The 21,947-nt window shown below is 32.8% G+C and overlaps 1 protein-coding gene across 11 annotated transcripts in view; it reads right to left on the reverse strand.

Moving 5' to 3' along the window:
- The window catches only part of LOC149806101 (uncharacterized), a 106,791-nt gene extending 86,939 nt beyond the window's left edge, over positions 1-19,852 (reverse strand). For all 11 annotated transcript variants that reach the window (XM_089950990.1, XM_089950988.1, XM_089950993.1 and 8 more), the window contains exons 1-3: positions 19,665-19,852; positions 3,739-3,829; positions 1,205-1,300 (exon numbers count right to left, since the gene is read on the reverse strand). In XM_089950990.1, the coding sequence (XP_089807116.1) occupies positions 1,205-1,300; positions 3,739-3,829; positions 19,665-19,705 (228 nt within the window). In that variant the 5' untranslated portion in view covers positions 19,706-19,852. The remainder of the gene's footprint in view (positions 1-1,204; positions 1,301-3,738; positions 3,830-19,664) is intronic.
- Between the last annotated feature and the right edge of the window lie 2,095 nt (positions 19,853-21,947).

The following is a 21,947-nucleotide window of genomic DNA, read 5'->3' on the forward strand; positions in this document are numbered from 1 at the left end:
CAAATGAAAGTCACTTTAATTAAAATCACTGGAGATCTTGAAAATATAAGCTGATCAGAAATATGGTCTCTAGAGTGTTCAAAAGCTTGGACAAACAGACACAAAATCACCTCCTTAAATGCCCTGATGTCATCCATAACTGGAAAAAGCAATACAATTTTCCATTCACTGTTACCATGGCCACTGGCCAGGTACATGTATTCATAATATAAACATCATGATATTATCACCATGATGTCATTAAGTACTGATATCACCATAAACTTCATGCTAACAATAACATCTCTAGAGTATATTAGGCATATACCATAGTCAGGATTGTCAGTAAAGTTGTGTGTGTGTGTATCTAATGTCAGCCAAATTCACATACATTACATTTATAATGCTGTCACCCCACCCCACCCATCTGAAATGGGGCCACCCTTCTGCTATGAAATTCGTGTGACAAAAAAACAAAATGTTCACAACATGTAATAATTTGGTGCAGGAAAAGTATTCTCTTAATACAATCTGACCTTCCTATGTCACAAGCATGCATAATAGTTCAGGTTTTGCAGCAGTGGCTTTATGACTCAACCACAACATCTTGAAGTGTTTGAAGAGCACGGAGTATTCAGACAAGAAAACCAGCTGAGATAAATATCACTTCAGGGTACTTCAGGGTGTGAGATTGTGACCGTGTTTATGACACAATGCTTACAGTACAATTACAGCCAAAAACTTGCTTGAATCAAATGCCTCCATCTGATAAAATGTGTTCAATTAGTGTTGAGTTTTTGCCTCTAATCTTGCTATAAGCAATGTTGGGGTGAAAATGACATATTGCACCAAAAAAATCACAGTGATAGCTATTTATCTCAGCTGGTTTTCAAATATGAGTGACTCTGATTATTTCAAATACTTTCACCAAATATTTCAATGAGCTGAAATTCAAAGCATGAGAGATTTAGTCTGTAAAAAACTCTAAAGAGAAGAATGGGGTAAGAATTGGTCATGCAATCTTGCCTGAGTCTGTACCTTAAAGTACCAAACTCTATAGTGAAGAATGGGATTAGAATTGGTCATGCAGTCTAGCTAAGATAATGGCATCAGAAGAAGTGAAAACGGGGCTTTCCATCTACATCTGACTATAAAAACATATATATATATTTAAATTTCCTTTGTTTCCAATGAGCAAGAAAGTGGCACTTATATCAGTACTTACAGGGTTCATCTGTGTAAGCTGAACTTTAACCTCTGGGATGCTGAAATAGTGCTTGAGAGCTCTGTCATGGAGGCCATCATATTGCAAGGTGGCTCGCTATCAAAATGGAGAAGAAAAACAAAATGCGGGTTTCATTTTGACATCTTATCAATGTGTGTATGTGTATATGGTAACTTAATTGAATAGTAATTAAATTAGGGTCATAAATTATAAATACAAATAAACATAACAGATGGGAACATGAGATTCTCAGGATGCAATGACTGTAGTGCTCTCATTACTGTAGCAAGCACATAAAAGCAATAATACCTCTAATTGATGATTTAGTAGTATGTTAGATGGAAAAGTAGTATAAAAACAGACTGATGACTTAGTAGTATGTTAGATGGAAAATTAGTATGAAAACAGACTGATGATTTAGTAGTATTTAGGATGGAAAAGTAGTACAAAAACAGACTGATGATTTAGTAGTATTTAGGATGGAAAAGTAGTACAAAAACAGACTGATGATTTAGTAGTATTTTGGACAGAAAAGTAGTATGAAAACAGACTGATGATTTAGTAGTATGATAGATGGAAAGTAGTATGAAAACAGACTGATGATTTAGTAGTATGTTAGATGGAAAAGTAGTATGAAAATAAACTGATGATTTAGTAGTATGTTAGATGGAAAGTAGTATGAAAACAGACTGATGATTTAGTAGTATATTGGATGGAAAAGTAGTATGAAAACAGACTGATGATTTTATAGTATGTTAGATGGAAAAGTAGTATGAAAATAAACTGATGATTTAGTAGTATGTTAGATGGAAAAGTAGTATGAAAACAGACTGATGATTTAGTAGTATGTTAGATGGAAAAGTAGTATGAAAATAAACTGATGATTTAGTAGGATGTTAGATGGAAAGTAGTATGAAAACAGACTGATGATTTAGTAGTATGTTAGATGGAAAAGTAGTACGAAAATAAACTGATGATTTAGTAGTATTTTGGATGGAAAAGTAGTATGAAAACAGACTGATGATTTAGTAGTATGTTAGATGGAAAAGTAGTATGAAAACAGACTGATGATTTAGTAGTATGTTAGATAGAAAAGTAGTATGAAAACAGACTGATGATTTAGTAGTATGTTAGATGGAAAAGTAGTATGAAAATAAACTGATGATTTAGTAGTATGTTAGATGGAAAAGTAGTATGAAAACAGACTGATGATTTAGTAGCATGTTAGATGGAAAAGTAGTATGAAAACAGACTGATGATTTAGTAGTATGTTAGATAGAAAAGTAGTATGAAAACAGACTGATGATTTAGTAGTATGTTAGATGGAAAAGTAGTATGAAAATAAACTGATGATTTAGTAGTACATGTATGCTAGATGGAAAAATATAAAAACTGACTGATGATTTTGTAGCATGTTAGAAGTATGGAAATATAGCATGAAAAACAGACTGATGATTTAGTAGTACTGGTGTGAAAATTATTTGTTTAATACTGTCAGCAGCATTTCACATTTTACATGGTGATATATGAATAAAAAACTAGCACAGTTCACCAATATACATGTAATAACTTATTTATGGTATCCAAGCATGCAGGCATGACATACCAAACACTGGAAAACTTAACATCACAATTCAGCATTTATTTAAAGGTGATGCTGCTAGTAAAGATACAGCTGTAAAAAAGACCCACAATATGATGACTTTATATTTAAATTCACTGTATGTTTAGCCATGCAAAAGTTAAATGTTCATAATGTGTTTATAGTTAGCATTTGAATTTTCAGCCAGAGTTTGATGATTTTGGGGATGAAATTAGTTCCATAGCCATGTGCAGAAATCTACTGCCTATTAATAGGAACCTGGCTTTTATAATGCAAATGGTAGCCAATATTAATATGTATCATTTTTAATGTCAGACTAAGATATGCCATATTTAATGTCAGACTAAGATGTACTATTTTTAATGTTAGACTAAAATGTATCATTTTTATGTCAGACTAAGATGTACTGTTCTTTATGTCAGTCTAAAAGTACCATTTTTAATGTCAGACTAAAATGTACTGTTTTTAATGTCAGACTAATATGTACCATTTTTAATGTCAGAATAATATGTAATTTTTTTAATGTCAGACTTAAAGTACCATTTTTAATGTCAGACTAAAATGTAAACTGTTTTTATTGTCAGACTAACATGTCCCATTTTTAATGTTAGACTAAAATGTATCATTTTTTATGTCAGTCTAAGATGTACCATTTTTATTGTCAGACTAATATGTATAATTTTTAATGTCAGACTAATATGTACCATTTTTATTGCCAGACTAAGTTGTACCATTGTTAATGTCAGACTAATATGTACCATTTTAAATGTCAGACTAAGCTGTACCATTGTTAATGTCAGACTAATATGTACCATTTTAAATGTCAGACTTAATATCAGACTAAGTTGTTCCATTTTTACTGTCAGACTAAGATGTACCATTTTTAATGTCAGACTAATATTATTATCTTTAAATTATATGACAAACTCACTGATTTGAGAGGCGGGTGGTCCAGAAGAGGGGCATTGACCAAAGACAAATCGAATCCATCCTCCAATCTCTTGACCTCAAAATAGTGCCGTCTGAAGAAGAAAAAAACAAATATGTGTATGTGAAACTTGTCCTGCACTATGCGACCAACATGAAATACCTTTTCAGACTGGTTACTGTTTTATTGATGTTCTACTAATTTTACCTCTCTTTTATAAGTAAAAGTTATTACTCCATATACATGTAAAATTGAGTCTTCCCAAAATTTCTTTATATTTGATATTCCAGCTGTAATGATCACTATGCAAATAAATGGTTTAATATTCATGAAAACTTGGTCACTCTATTGTATATCATACATACACTTTTTAGATGTGAATGTATGTGAGAGAATGATATGGATTACTTCATGTATGAGATTCTGTATGTGTGTGCAAATGAGTTATGCAAAGAGATTTTGATAGTATAAGAAAGTGCAGAAAGTAATTAATCATTAATTTGACTCTCAGTGTTATCAGATTAAAGCTTATTATGACTGACATTAATGTTAACAATAACATTATAACATCTTTATGTGGCCATGTTTTGCTACAAAATTATAACATCTTTATGTGGCCATGTTTTGCTACTTTGGTTTATAGACATGTGCTTGCTTATATGCCAGGTTCTACTACAAACAACATAATGAATAACAAGCTGGCAAATCAGGGTCTGTGCTTTTTTTCAATTGATTACTTCTACCAAACTAAATAGACCCAGATCTGCCAGCACATCATGTAACAGCAGATCTAGATCAATGTAGTTTACTGTTAGATCTGATTACATGTATATGCATTGTTAAATGATGGGATAATTATCTGCTTCCATATATTTAATCAACACCTAATGAGGGCTTTGGACTGGACATTATTTAACATGCACTAATGTGGGCATTGGACTGGACATTATTTAACATGCACTAATGTGGGCATTAGACTGGATGCTATTTAACAGCATGCATGATTAATGTGGGCATTGGACTGGACATTATTTAACATGCCCTAATGTGGACATTGGACTAGGCACTATTTAACACCAATGTAGGCATTGGACTATGCACTATTTAACACCAATGTGGGCACTGCACTGTGCACTATTTAATACCAATGTGGGCATTGGACTATGCACTATTTAACACCAATGTGGGCATTGGACTATGTACTATTTAACACCAATGTGGGCACTGCACTGTGCACTATTTAATACCAATGTGGGCATTGGACTACGCACTATTTAACACCAATGTATGCATTGGACTATGCACTATTTAACACCAATGTATGCATTGGACTATGCACTATTTAACACCAATGTATGCATTGGACTATGCACTATTTAACACCAACATATGCATTGGACAATGCACTATTAACACAAATGTATGCATTGGACTATGCACTATTTAACACCAATGTGGGCATTGGACTATGCACTACTTAACACCAATGTGGGCACTGGACTATGCACTATTTAACACCAATATGGGCACTGGACTATGCACTATTTAACACCAATGTCGGCATTGGACTATGCACTACTTAACACCAATGTGGGCACTGGACTATGCACTATTTAACACCAATATGGGCACTGGACTATGCACTATTTAACACCAATGTGGGCACTGGACTATGCACTATTTAACATTAATGTAGGCATTGGACTATGCACTATTTAACACCAATGTGGGCATCAGTCTAGACATTCTTTAACATCTAATGTGGGCATTAGACTAGATACTATTTAACATCCAATGTGGGCATTGGACTGGACACTATTTAACAATGATCCAAAGTGAGCCTTTAAGACTGGACACTATTTAACACTTGATATGGGAATTAAACTGGACACTGTTTAACAACTGATATGGGTATTACACAGGACAAGGTTTAAACCCTGATATGGGTGAAACACTTGGCACTATTTAACACCAATGTTGGTATTAGACTAGAAACTATTAAGACCGGATGCGGGCAATAGACTGGACACTTCCTAACATGTCAATAGCACATGACATTTCTTTTTTAAGCTTGGTACTATTTAATGAACATGTGTTGCATAGAACACCAGCAGACATTGTCAGAAAAGGCTGATGAGGTCACTCGTTACATCTAGGGATTGCCCATATCTATAGGAAATTGATAATGTGTTGATTATAATCACTGGATATTAATTAGATAAACAACCAATGAAAAATGTTATAATGCTTTCAGAAGCCCAGTATCAGACTGTTATTTCAATTATTTTCACCTTAACCTTCTTTGCAAAGACTCCCACCCCCTAAAAATAGGGTTATAGATAGAGCCAGAAAATGTAATGAGTTTGCTTTTCATAAGGCTATCATTATTTTGTGAGTGGCATAGTATATGGATGTGGAATATGTAATATCATGCCATCTTGTCTAATAGCAGCCATCATAATCTCACCTTCAAAGACATAATTGCTTGAACTGTGCTATTTAGACGTTAATATATCAATCCTTCCCCTTAAACATGCTCAGGGGACATTTCCCACCTAAAACTGCCAGTATCCTTCACATAGTGTAAACAGTCCACCAGTTTATTCAAGTGCCTGTGTGGACATCATACCCTTGATTTCATGCTCCCACCCCAGTCTATAATCAATGTCAGTTATCGCCAATACATTTGAATATTCAAATGTATTTGCTCTTTAATTCCCAATTTCATTCATGTCCTCATTATCCATCAGGAATAATCAATGCACAAATGATCTATAAATAATAAATACAGACCTAAAATATCTGCTATGTTTGTCACTTAGAATGATTCAGTTAGTGACTGAAATTATCAACCACCTGTACTAGAAGTGATTAGTATTATCTGAAATTATCAACCACCTGTAATAGAGGTGATTAGTATTATCTGAAATTATCAACCACCTGTACTAGAGGTGATTAGTATTATCTGAAATTATCAACCACCTCTGTACAAGAGGTGACTGCTATTGTCTGAATTTATCAACCACCTTAGTAGAGGTGATTAGCATTATCTGAACTTGGTTCTAGAGCAACCAACAGAGCATGGCACAGTGACTACCGCCAGACACTATCACAGCTGACTGCCTTTAAGACAATTCACCAAAATAGCCATAATGACAGCAATAAAGAATAAAGAACATGATGAGTGTAATTTCATTCAATAAAAGAATGCTGATGTGAGGTTGAGTGACATTGTTGTCTTATAATTGTCTGTAAATATGTGCCAAGTATAATTTTATTAAAATTCTTTTTACTGATCTCTCTCAGTCTCTCTCTATCTATCAGATGAACCTCAACCATCTGCTACCCTCAATCAAATGATCTCCATACCTGTAACAAAAACTGGGTAGGTAATCAAATAAGCACTAATACACAGTTAATGCACTGGCATTTTAACTCTGCAGTCCTGAGTTAAATCCTTGATGTGTTGTTTAGTGCTCATCCATGTCGATAGTTTCATTTGGATTCTCTAGTTTCTTGAGTCCAGCATTGAAAAGAACTACTTTAAGTGGCACAGATAAGCAGCATATTTGTGCATTTTATGCAAATACATTGCATAAAAACACAAAAAGAACATTTTAATGTGTTAAATGCAAAACATTTTCATTTTAAGCACTTGGTCAAATGTCTTTAGTGTATCTGATAAATCTGTCTGATAAAAAAATTTTATTCTGATTTAAAAATATTGTTATTGGGACAAATGTATTAGTCTACCTATACTGAAGTACATTCATTTCAAAAGGTTGACAATATCTCATTCAATAATTTCAAAACATTTATGTGATCAGAAACAATTTTCATAAAGGTTTGAAATGTATAATAGTAGATCAATACAATAACAGCCAAAAACATTCTTGAAAATCAGTGCTATTAAATTCATGGATTGTTGCAATAACAGTCAACAACATTCTTGAAAAACAGCACTATTAAATTCATGGTTCATTGCAAGAACAGTAAACAACATTCTTCAAAAACACTGCTATTAAATTTATGGTTCATTGTAATAAAAGTCAACAACATTCTTGAAAAACAGTGCTATCAAATTCATGGTTCATTGCAATAACAGTCAACAACATTCTTGAAAAACAGAACTATTAAATTTATGGATTGTTGCAATAACAGTTAACAACATTCTTGAAAATCAACGCTATTAAATTCATGGATTGTTGCAATAACAGTCAACAACATTCTTGAAAATCAGCGCCATTAAATTCATGGATTGTTGCAATAACAGTCAACAACATTCTTGAAAATCAGCGCTATTAAATTCATGGATTGTTGCAATAACAGTCAACAACATTCTTGAAAATCAGCGCTATTAAATTTATGGATTGTTGCAATAACAGTCAACAACATTCTTGCAAAACAGCACTATTAAATTCATGGTTCATTGTAAGAAGAGTAAACAACATCCTTCAAAAACACTGCTATTAAATTTATGGTTCATAGTAATAACAGTCAACAACATTCTTGAAAATCAGCGCTATTAAATTTATGGATTGTTGCAATAACAGTCAACAACATTCTTGAAAAACAGCACTATTAAATTCATGGTTCATTGCAAGAAGAGTAAACAACATTCTTCAAAAACATTGCTTTAAATTTATGGTTCACTGCAATAACAGTCAACAACATTCTTGAAAATCAGCGCTATTAAATTCATGGATTGTTGCAATAACAGTCAACAACATTCTTGAAAATCAGCGCTATTAAATTCATGGATTGTTGCAATAACAGTCAACAACATTCTTGAAAATCAGCGCTATTAAATTTATGGATTGTTGCAATAACAGTCAACAACATTCTTGCAAAACAGCACTATTAAATTCATGGTTCATTGTAAGAAGAGTAAACAACATCCTTCAAAAACACTGCTATTAAATTTATGGTTCATAGTAATAACAGTCAACAACATTCTTGAAAATCAGCGCTATTAAATTTATGGATTGTTGCAATAACAGTCAACAACATTCTTGAAAATCAGCGCTATTAAATTTATGGATTGTTGCAATAACAGTCAACAACATTCTTGAAAAAAAGCACTATTAAATTCATGGTTCATTGCAAGAAGAGTAAACAACATTCTTCAAAAACATTGCTTTAAATTTATGGTTCACTGCAATAACAGTCAACAACATTCTTTAAAAACAGCACTATTAAATTCATGGTTCATTGCAAGAAGAGTAAACAACATTCTTCAAAAACATTGCTTTAAATTTATGGTTCACTGCAATAACAGTCAACAACATTCTTTAAAAACAGCACTATTAAATTCATGGTTCATTGTAAGAAGAGTAAACAACATCCTTCAAAAACACTGCTATTAAATTAGTGGATTGTTGTAATAACTGTCAACAACATTCTTCAAAAACACTGTTATTAAATTCATAGTTCATTGCAATAACAGTCAACAACATTCTTGAAAATCAGCGCTATTAAATTTATGGATTATTGCAGTAGCAGTCAACAACATTCTTTAAAAACAGTGCTATTAAATTCATGGATTGTTGTAATAGCTGTCAACAACATTCTTGAAAAACAGCACTATTAAATTAGTGGATTGTTGTAATAACTGTCAACAACATTCTTCAAAAACACTGTTATTAAATTCATAGTTCATTGCAATAACAGTCAACAACATTCTTTAAAAACAGCACTATTAAATCTATGGATTGTTGCAGTAGCAGTCAACAACATTCTTGAAAAACAGTGCTATTAAATTAATGGATTGTTGTAATAACTGTCAACAACATTCTTGAAAATCAGCGCTATTAAATTCATGGATTGTTGCAATAACAGTCAACAACATTCTTTAAAAACAGCACTATTAAATTTATGGATTGTTGCAGTAGCAGTCAACAACATTCTTGAAAAACAGTGCTATTAAATTAATGGATTGTTGTAATAACTGTCAACAACATTCTTGAAAATCAGCGCTATTAAATTCATGGATTGTTGCAATAACAGTCAACAACATTCTTTAAAAACAGCACTATTAAATTTATGGATTGTTGCAGTAGCAGTCAACAACATTCTTGAAAAACAGTGCTATTAAATTAATGGATTGTTGTAATAACTGTCAACAACATTCTTGAAAATCAGCGCTATTAAATTCATGGATTGTTGCAATAACAGTCAACAACATTCTTGAAAATCAGCGCTATTAAATTCATGGATTGTTGCAATAACAGTCAACAACATTCTTGAAAAACAGCACTATTAAATTCATGGTTCATTGTAAGAAGAGTAAACAACATCCTTCAAAAACACCGCTATTAAATTTATGGTTCAATTTAATAACAGTCAACAACATTCTTGAAAATCAGCGCTATTAAATTTATGGATTGTTGCAATAACAGTCGACAACATTCTTGAAAAAAAGCACTATTAAATTCATGGTTCATTGCAAGAAGAGTAAACAACATTCTTCAAAAATATTGCTTTAAATTTATGGTTCACTGCAATAACAGTCAACAACATTCTTTAAAAACAGCACTATTAAATTTATGGATTGTTGCAATAACAGTCAACAACATTCTTTAAAAACAGTACTATTAAATTTATGGATTGTTGCAATAACAGTCAACAACATTCTTGAAAATCAGCGCTATTAAATTCATGGATTGTTGTAATAACTGTCAACAACATTCTTCAAAAACACCGTTATTAAATTCATGGTTCATTGCAATAACAGTCAACAACATTCTTTAAAAACAGCACTATTAAATCTATGGATTGTTGCAGTAGCAGTCAACAACATTCTTGAAAAACAACGCTATTAAATTCATGGATTGTTGTAATAACAGTCAACAACATTCTTGAAAAACACCGTTATTAAATTCATGGATTGTTGTAATAACAGTCAACAACATTCTTGAAAAACACCGTTATTAAATTCATGGATTGTTGTAATAACAGTCAACAACATTCTTGAAAAACACCGTTATTAAATTCATGGATTGTTGTAATAACTGTCAACAACATTCTTGAAAAACAGCGCTATTAAATTCATGGATCGAGTATATCTGTCAGACACATCCTGAATGCTTTATTGACAAAGACTAAGTCAGGTAAAGAATGAGTCAAGCAGTTTAGTGTACCAGTTATAAAAAATACCATTATCGACACTTGAAAAAATACAGGTCAATATTGCAATTCTTGTTCCATGTACATGTAGGTCAATATTGCAATTGATGGTCCATGTACCTAGTATTTGTCTGATAAAATATTGCCTACAGTCTGACATATCTTGAAATATACCCCCTGGTGATCTCGGGTAACCCACACACCAACAGTTAAGCAACTGTAAACAAATTATTCATGTTTCTAAACAAAGGCCAAAAACCTCATTTTCAACACAAGAGCTCTCTCAATTTATCAGAATTATTTAAGCATATACAAGAAAGACCTTTTTATCTGTTGAAAACTGAACCACAGTACTGCTACACTGCTCGATTTCTCAATATTTAGAAAGGATAACACTTGATGTTTTATAAGATTATGCTGTGATAGTACCATATATGCTTGATCCAACTCAACACAACACTGACTCTGATCTACTGTAACCTAACGCACTGTCATATCGGGGTCTATGTTGTTTATTCTATTGAATAGCAGTAACAAAACTGCATAGACCAAGATTTGCCTGCAGATCATGAGACTGCAGATCTGGGTCTTTACAGTTTGCAGTTGGATCAGACTTTCAAGTGAGTAGATATAGTACTTAAATGTTACTGTACTGTAAAAGTATGTGCAAATAAAGTCTACTTTAATAAATATTTTGATCACCACCATAACTGTTATAATATAAAACTTAAATATATTGTCCCTATATCAAGGTTCATATATTGACCAACAATTGGCCAAAATATTGCACTCCCACTTATAGAACTGGACAGAATGTACAGTTGTAAGATTTACTTTGTCTGTCTAAATGTATCTGAAAATCCACTCTCTCTGCCTTACTGGATGTGACATTTATTTAAATGAATTGATGGAAAATAAACTTGCAGGATGAATTCTTCTTAGAATAAAGCAATTCTGCACTCAAAAACTAGGCTTACCTTCTAGTGTTTAGTTCAATACCACGTTCTCAGAGTGTTTCATAGAATATCTGCATCAAGTTCCACAATTATATGGCATGTTTAAAAAACTGCAGAGTTCCAAACACACTGAAGTGCATGTCTAGAGGGTCTGAGACTCACTTAAGATTGAAAAATAAACCCTGTTTTTGGAATAAAATAAATTTGTTCCTGTACTTACCTGGTTACAGTAGTCATTCTTTGCAAAGATTTGATTTTCACTTTATATTGCAATTAATGAGTTTTCTGCTGAACCAAAACATCATGAAAATTTCATATGAAGTTGAATATATTACATCAGTGAATTAAACAATGTCATTGATAACAGAATATACATTTACTCAAATATGTGGAAGTTGAATGATTTTGTTGTATGCATATAAGTTAGTTACTTCTAACTTGCTGTGTACCAAAGAGTTGCTCCCAATATATGCCAAAGTTGTAAATGATGGATATATCATTTATATAGATGAAGAATAAATATTTCAGATAGCATTTCTTTTCTTGTTGTGTAAACTAAATGATGTTAGGTATTGTCAGGCTGCAGTGTTTGCCAGATATTTGAAGATGTACACAGTTTACAATAATTGAAATGAAACCATTAAATAAAATTTTCCCTCTATCTACTATTTGTTACATCTTGTATCTCTTACTAAGACAGGATTCAGCTAGTAAAGTCATGTCCTCATTGATTGGACAGTTTCAAGTATCAATATGGAGCAGTTTTAATAATGGCTGACAGGCTAGTATCAATATCGGGCAGTTTTAATAATGGCTGACAGGCTAGTATTAATATGAGGCAGTTTTAATAATGGCTGACAGGCTAGTATTAATATCAGGCAGTTTTGATAATGGTGAGAGGCAAGTATTAATATGGGGCAGTTTTAATAATGGTGAGAGGCAAGTATTAATATGGGGCAGTTTTAATAATGGTGAGAGGCAAGTATTAATATGGAGCAGTTTTAATACTGGCTGACAGGCTAGTATTAATATGAGGCAGTTTTAATAATGGCTGACAGGCTAGTATTAATATGAGGCAGTTTTAATACTGGCTGACAGGCTAGTATTAATATGAGGCAGTTTTAATAATGGCTGAGAGGCTAGTATTAATATCAGGCAGTTTTGGTAATGGTGAGAGGCAAGTATTAATATGGGGCAGTTTTAATAATGGTGAGAGGCAAGTGTTAATATGGGGCAGTTTTAATAATGGTGAGAGGCAAGTATTAATACAGAGCAGTTTTAATACTGGCTGACAGGTTAGTATTAATATGAGGCAGATTTAATAATGGCTGACAGGCTAGTATTAATATGAGGCAGTTTTAATAATGGCTGACAGGCTAGTATTAATATGAGGCAGTTTTAATAACGGCTGACAGGCTAGTATTAATATGAGGCAGTTTTAATAATGGCTGACAGGCTAGTATTAATATCAGGCAGTTTTGATAATGGCTGACAGGCTAGTATTAATATCAGGCAGTTTTGATAATGGTGAGAGGCAAGTATTAATATAGGGCAGTTTTAATAATGGTGAGAGGCAAGTATTAGTATGGGGCAGTTTTAATAATGGCGAGAGGCAAGTATTAATATGGAGCAGTTTTCATACTGGCTGACAGGCTAGTATTAATATGAGGCAGTTTTAATAATGGCTGACAGGCTAGTATTAATATGAGGCAGTTTTAATAATGGCTGACAGGCTAGTATTAATATCAGGCAGTTTTAATAATGGCTGACAGGCTAGTATTAATATCAGGCAGTTTTGATAATGGTGAGAGGCAAGTATTAATATGGTGCAGTTTTAATAATGGTGAGAGGCAAGTATTAATATAGGGCAGTTTTAATAATGGTGAGAGGCAAGTATCAATATGGGGTAGTTTTAAAAATGGCTGACAGGCTAGTATTAATATGAGGCAGTTTTGATAATGGCTGACAGACTAGTATTAACATGGGGCAGTTTTAATAATAATTGAGAGGCTAGTATTAATACAGGGCAGTTTTAATAATGGTGAGAGGCAAGTATTAATATAGGGCAGTTTTAATAATGGTTGAGAGGCTAGTATTAATATGGGGCAGTTTTAATAATGACTGACAGACTAGTATTAATATGGGGCAGTTTTAATAATGGCTGACAGGCTAGTAGTAATAATATGAGGCAGTTTTAATAATGGCTAAGAGGCTAGTATTAATATGGGGCAGTTTTAATAATGGCTGAGAGGCTAGTATTAATATGGGGCAGTTTTGATAATGGCTGACAGATTAATATTAATATGGGGCAGTTTTAATAATAGCTGACAGGCCAGTATTTATACAGAGAAGTTTTGATAAAGGCTGAGAGGCTAGTATTAATATGAGGCAATGTTGATAATGGCTACGAAGCTAGTATTAATACAGGGTAGTTTGCATAAAGGCTGAGAGGCTAGTTTTGGGGCAGTTTTGAAAATGGCTGAGAAACTGGTATTAATATGGGGCAGTTTTGATAATGGCTGAGAAGCTAGTACTAAAATGAGGTAATTTTGATAAGGGAAAAGTAGGCTGCGCATGTTTCACATGAGACATACAGGGTGATTGGAAACTCTAGATCTCTACCCATCAGGTGTCCATATATTGCCTGAATCCTATTATTATGCAAACAGATGCCCAGTGCAACATAAGATTTCTTGGATCAATCACAATAATTTCTGATAGGTGGACTGTGGAAACACCACCTCATTTCTTTGTTATACTGCTCTCACATTTAGAAAATAACACCCTTTTTCTTAAAATGGAAGGGATAGTCTCTCTTCTAAATGTTCAGTTCGAGAATTAGACCCTGAGTAGTGGAGACATAACCATCATAAGCCAAAACCATTCACCTTGGTCAAATACCTTTTGAAGCAAAGCAAGCCTCTCATATCACTAAAATGTATTTAAAGTTTAATTTAAGTAAGCACCTGATTTAAGGATGTTATCCATTTTACTCTAGGAAGTGATAGTGTAGGATTTATGCTTAAAAGTTTCTAAAAAGTTAACAGAGTAGCTTGACAATTACATTTGCAAGCACTTAACCTTTGTTTCCTAAGTTAAATCTCAATGTAAAACATTTTTGTAAAATTTTTAAGAGATCATTTATTTGAAGGGGAATTGATTATTTTTAGCAGGGACATATGCAATCACAGTCAAAAGACTGAGAACATCCTGTATCTTTATATATCTTTATTAAAGTATTCCAATCAAGCAGAATAATATTTGATATACCAATACTGTCTCCACTGGGATCATTAACATTCCAATCAAGCAGAACAATGTTTGGTACACCAATACTGTATCCATTGGGATCATTAACATTCCAATCAAGCAGAACAATGTTTGGTACACCAATACTCTATCCATTAGGATCATTAACATTCCAAAAGGTACTGTATCACAGGGATTTTGGGTTATAACAGGATGGCTTGGTAGGAGAGAAAGGGGTGTGTGTGTGTGCATACATGCAGGTGTTTGAATATTATTTATAACTAATGCAGGGTGAAATGTGTTTTCTGCTGAGTAGAAGAATTGAAAAACCTTTGTTTCCAATTTTTTACGTCTGGTTTCTCACATGATTTACTCAATAAAAGTATAACAATTAACTCTCTCCAGCTGTATTCATACTTGAAATGCCTTACATCTTATGAGGTCAGGTAAATGGACACAACAATTAATTCAGCTATATGTCTACTGACTGAAATATTACATTTACTGACTGGATGCTTCCGGATAAAAATGATGAACACAAAACAGTACAACAATGATATTGTGTGACATCACTGAATCATGTTTTGCATTGTGTCATGTATACTTTCATCACCAATGTCACTTGGAATAATAATTTCTTAGATGAATATTGAATACATGTATATATATATATATATATATAAAGTCATGAATTTGTAAAAGGAAAAATTAGTTTCTTTGCTTTCCTTTACTGTTCTGACATTTGCATTATGTGCTGTGGTTAGTATTATATCTTTTTTTAGCCATTCATAACAAGCATTATATATCTGCTGATTCCATTCCATTTGTTGTCTTAACAAAGAATACATTTTTACTTTGGCATATATGTACAACAGGTATAAAACAAATTTCTGCTGGTAATGCAGGCACAATCCCCTTGAATACTTTTCAGAAACCCAGTCTGTTAATATTCTAGCATAGTTACAGAAATGGAAGGGCCATGCCTTTGTAACATTCTCCTGAAACAATCTATAGTCACCAATTATGAATCTAGCGGACATGTTCTGAACCCTTTGTTAGTTTTCACTATCACTCTTGCAGTGCTGGTCCCAAATAGCTGTGCTATATTCCAGTACTGAATGAACAAAGGAAATATATGATCGATGGACTTCTGCATTTCTCTGGACAATAGCAATAAAATTCCAGGACAAGAATGCCACTGCTGAGTTAGCCATTTTCAGTTATTTTTAGAATATGGTACTTTTATGGCCCACTTTAGATTCTGAGATGATGCCAACATTATGTTGATATGCTAAAGGATGTGGTTATTTAAGATTTAAAAGTAAGCTTATTTATTGTCAACACTCATCCGGTAGCAATTCTTCACACCAAACAAGTTTTCCAAGTTAATTAAATCTTTGTTCAACTGAATATTACATTCCTTTAGTGAAGGCAATACTCTGCAGATAGATGGACCTTCAAGTTAACTGTTACAGGTAAGTCATTTATGTGACATAAAAACAATAATGGTCCAAAAAATATACCTTAATGTACACCTAATTTTACTTCTACCACCTGTGGAAAATTCTTCTTGCATGTAGCACTTGGTAAAAAATAAAAAAGATAAGGGAATAGTGGGTTACCCACGTTTCAGGATTTCTGGTGAGGCATTATATCATACACCTATGAGAAGTATAAGATTAAGTTTGTAATCTAGATTCATTGTAATGAAGAATATCATTTACAGCAGTTAGTATTTTTGTGTTTCATATGAATATCCCGACTTAAATCCACAATTCAACTTAATACATATCTTCCAATATTTTTCTAAGTGACTGAGTCAATGTTTTACAAATTATATGTTTTCTGCCAGATGAACAAATCCATTTTGAAAATCAAGGAACATTTGCATTTACCAGATCATGGGAGTTCTCAAGAATTCACTGATTTTGTTAAATAATACAAAAAGGTCAGGTGATATTTCTTTTGCATGCTATTTTAATACTGTATTAAGTTTGTAACTTTGTCTAGTTCAGTTGTCTTTGTGATATTTATGCTGGAAATAGTTTGTCATCTCCAGACTGCATAATAACCAGTCAGGGTGAAAGTGTTTCCTTGAAATTGCTGTCCACAAGTGGAACGGAGGTGGTTTGCCTTCAGAGAAAACTGATTCAAACTCTTCAATTAAAATTTAAGTTTAGCCTTTACATTCAATAACGAAAGCTCAATTTTTCTACAATGATAGAATGCCAATCTTAAAATTGATTTTGGATTTCACATGACTCCAAAAAGGCTTGTTGCTAGTTTGATCTAGTCCATCTTGAATAGTATTGCTGATGTAATCTATCTCTGCACTCTTAAATTAAAACCTGCACTTCTATGGATGGAGTCTATATTAATTAACAGATAAGATTCCTTTGTGTGATTAAATATAATAGAGGATGCTTTCTTTTCTTACCTTAATATGTGATATATTTCATCCCTGTGGTACAAAATTGCTTCATTTATTGTGTTGTTCATTCTTAATGAAGTAATTGAATGATGACTGTTATTATTACGATGAGCGTTACTAGGATGGAGGAAAGTGAAAAGACTAACTATACCTGACTAGCTATGATGTCACAGCCTTGATATGGTCAAGGCTAAAAAGTAATCCTATACCTTGCAATAGAACAAATAAAACTAATATAGCTGGATATTATTTTAAATTTTGTTCCAGTTTTACCATAAATGCTGAACCCCTGACCAATTTGGTGAGTAAGAAAACAAAGTTTCATTGTTATGAAAAATGTCAGGAGGCTTTTGATAAGATAAAGGCCATACTTAAGAGTGCACCAGTTCTTTCAGCTCTAGATTTCAGTCAATCATTTAAAATGTCTATCAATGCAAGTGATACCGAGGTTGGTGGAGTACTGATTCAAGAAGACAAGATGGTGTTGATCATTCACTGTGCAATTTTTCTAAATAAATATTAAACAAGCACCAGATAAATTATTCCAGGAACAAAAAGAAATGTTTTGCTTTGATATTGCCCTGCAACACTTTGGAGTGTATATTCGTTAGCTCCTTCTGTTATGATATTTAGTGATCACAACCCCCTTACTTTCAATGGCAAGAAGAAGAAAGAAAAAAAATCAGAGATTATTAAGATGGAGTTTGATGTTGCTAGAATACATTATTGATATCAGGCATATCAAGTCAAAAGGTAATCGAACTGCAGATGCAATTTCATGTGTAAAGAAGCATTATATTGCTTCATGTATATTTTGTGTCATTTATATGACATCATCTTATGTAATTTTAATCAATGTATTTAACAAATATTGAAAGAAAGCTTTATTGTTTAAATCTTTATTTTTCATTTATGGGTGTGTGTGTTACTTTTTGTTGGCTTTTCTCTATGATTATATGTTATGTATATCTGAACTGTTCTACTTGACCTTTAACCTAAATCAAGTTAATGGTCTACCTGACCAGTGACATTTATCTTGTAAACAATATAATAAATAGTTAGTACTTTTCTTTGAGTATAGATGAAATATTCAGATCATTATCAATGAAAGTAAGCATGTTCATTTCTATCTGAATGTAGGTTATTAGTTTTTCACTCAGAAATTTTTAAACTTATTTACAACTTTTAATGTTTGAGAAGACTGACCTACTCTAGTATTGTGTCTTAATTTCTTTTATAAAAAGTACTCATTCTTGCCATAACATAAGAAGCAGAAGCAGTCTTATTGTTCTGTTCAGCTTTTCATTTTGTTGGATTTATTTATTTAAATTATTATACACTGAAATTACAAAGTGCTCAATAATATTCTTGGAATTTTGAATTACAGTGAATTCAGACAAGGATATTTTGGATAATATCATGACAATACATGAAAATACTGTTAACACAATGCCACATTCCATACCATTAGCACCTTAGCTCATTTTGAACCCCAGCCAAAGAACCACCAACCCATAAGAAGCTACTGGCAAGCTTTCTCACATACCCACGTTGGCCAAGCCTGAGACTTGAACCCATGCAGACACAGGTATGATGTCAGTGATCCGGAATGGTGATCACTTTAGACCACTTGGCCACTCGAGACCCGACAATATGCTAAAAATGTGCCTAATGTGAATCACACCAAGCTGCTCCATTGATATGTATAGGCTTGTCGTTTTAGTTCTGCATCCATGAAGTAGGGGTGCTAATATTAGTACCAACCTACAAGGGATGATATACACTTAAGTATAAACATTTTAGCAGTTATTTGTGAAACTGTCAACATCTGTAATTGTCAGATTTGCAACAGTAACAGACTTCACATTATATTATACAACACATAAACCATATCTCCTCTTCCACAGCCAACCAGTCTGTTCCAATATGACCCAAATCCATAGGAGCTGTCCATTAGTTTATATGAGCAGAAGAAACGATCCTCAATTAAATTCATAAAACTGTCAGTCGTTTATTGATGACCATAGAAAAACAAATAAAATCGTCCAAATAATTCGGGTAAGAAGTAAAAATACTCTGATAGCAAGATGGCAATTGTTAAACTCCCCTACCCCTTTCCCAACCCCACCCCCACCAACCCAATATGCTACACAACCATCAATACTCACAGTTTCTTGCCTACAGCTTTCGCAACTTTCTCTGATGACATGATTTAATCTGTCCCTTGTTATTTACACCTGAAAAGTACTAGGGGAACTTATAGTGACTTTTCCATGTTGATCAAATCATCTAACCATGTCGGTGTTGAAAAGATGTTGTTTAGGATCTCAGCACGCCTGCTATGTACACAGTTGACTGCGCTAGAGCACCTCGCAGAAAACATAGTTCTTTTGCAAATAATAAATACAATCCATGAGTTAGATATAATTACTTAAATATTTGCTCCTGACAAATAAGAGAGTCGTTTTGGTAATGTTCTACTTCAGCCAACTCCAAAACAAAATTTATACACGTTGTTATCTTAAGAAGTTGACAAATATGGCGTATGAATTCAATACGTACTGGTTACCATGCTGCCCTTTTTTTTAGACTGGTTGAGGTCAATCTGAAATTAAGGTATTTATAATTTTATTAAAATACGATTACGAAACCCGTCAAGAAAAGTAACCGGTGTCAGTTTCAATCAAATTATTAGGTTGTCCAATCAATTATAGCGCTAATACAGTAACTCGAGAGCATTTTTTTCTTTCTTTCATTTTTGCATCGATTATTATTTCCATGCTGAGAAAAGCAAATAATCTTGAAACAATTAGTTGTGAAATATAAATTGTGTTGACAGTTACATTTAATTCGGCAATAATTGCTTCAAGCCTCCGGCTCCCCTTTTTATTGATTATCTAGCAGATAAATGTTTTCAACGATTAAAGCACTTATTTATGCGATACCATTATTATTCACATAAAAAATGTTACGGTTAATTCAATTGTCCTCGGTTGAAGATCACGTGACACTAATCAGCAAGCTGATAAGTAGTTAAGAAATGACGAACTGTACCGGGGATGAGTGTATATTTTCCCACCCTTAGCTAAGAAACAAAAATCATGATTTTCATCCGTTAGACGCATTAAGAACAGAAAGCAACATTTCTTGCCTTGCTTTTTACTGGTTACGATGGAGAACAGCAAAAACATTAAATTATAAAGTGAAATGTATAATAGAATGTGTAGTGATAGACTATCTGACTACAATCCATTAAAGTTCAATAGAAAACATTAGTACTTATCTTGAAAGACAATGAGCTCAAAAAAGGTAAAACCTTGATCAAAGAAAAGAACGTGTAGCTATAGAGGAGGGATGAACAAGCGGTAAAGTTATTGTTCAACTTTAAAAATTTATCAAATTCAAGAAGCTAAACGATAGGTAGATATGTCAATTATTTCTTAGTCAGTTTCGAAAACCATTTTTCAACAAGTAAAAACTTTAAACGATAGACCAAGTGGAAACAATGTTGTTTACACTAAACTATAAACACTTTAAAAATATACCTTTTAACTATACTTCGATATGAATTCAACTTTAAATCAATGTAAAGGAAGCGATGCTTGCAATTACATAGGAGTAAGGTTAAACGATCAAGAGCTACGTTTAAAATATATTCAAATATTAACTGAATTTGCTTCGAGTAAAAAAAAGCAAGTTAGTCGTAACATGAGAGAAGACTCAGAAATAAATTTAAATGTATCATATATAAAAGTTAACTTTAAAACAATATCAATTGTCTAAAATCAACAGTCCAAAAAGAACAAGTGTCAATAAGGCTGAAGTACACATCTTGTTTAAATTGTTTTGATTTTTAACACATTAATTGCATTTGTAACTGTTTAATATCCGCCTCCTCACTCTTCGTTTGATCCTCAACAAGAATAACTGCCTGTTCCAATTTGTCCTAATATTTTGCCTCTACATGTTTCGTGACAGGTGTTTTGACCCACATCTCCCTTTCACTATATGGGAACGGGGCGTACAGAATGAAAGCACGTGGAGCACAACCTCACACAAATGAAAAAATAATTGCTTTTCTTATCAAAATATATGATTTAGCACCTTATCTTTACAAGCATTCTGTTATTTTCTGGTGTCGTAAAAATGAGAATTGGACTGAAGCAGCAAAATCTGTGCGAAGCATAACAACCAACTTTACAAGGTTCATCTATACACCAAAAATGTAAAGCTGTAGGGGAAATAACACAGACACGAAAAGAAAAATTATCTTACAAAATAACACAACCCATAAAATGTTGTAGTTTGTATGCTTTACTTCTTTAACATCAAGCCTATTTGTTAAACATGTTTGATAGCAATATTATGAAAGAATTATATAAAGAGATCTAAAGTTATCGTTTAATGGCATTTTAAGCATAGCGGTACTATCACAGAATATATTATCTTAG

Source organism: Sinohyriopsis cumingii, chromosome 2, assembly GCF_028554795.1.
Source record: "Sinohyriopsis cumingii isolate HCF-2022 chromosome 2, ASM2855479v2, whole genome shotgun sequence".
Taxonomy (NCBI): Eukaryota; Metazoa; Mollusca; class Bivalvia; order Unionida; family Unionidae; genus Sinohyriopsis; species Sinohyriopsis cumingii.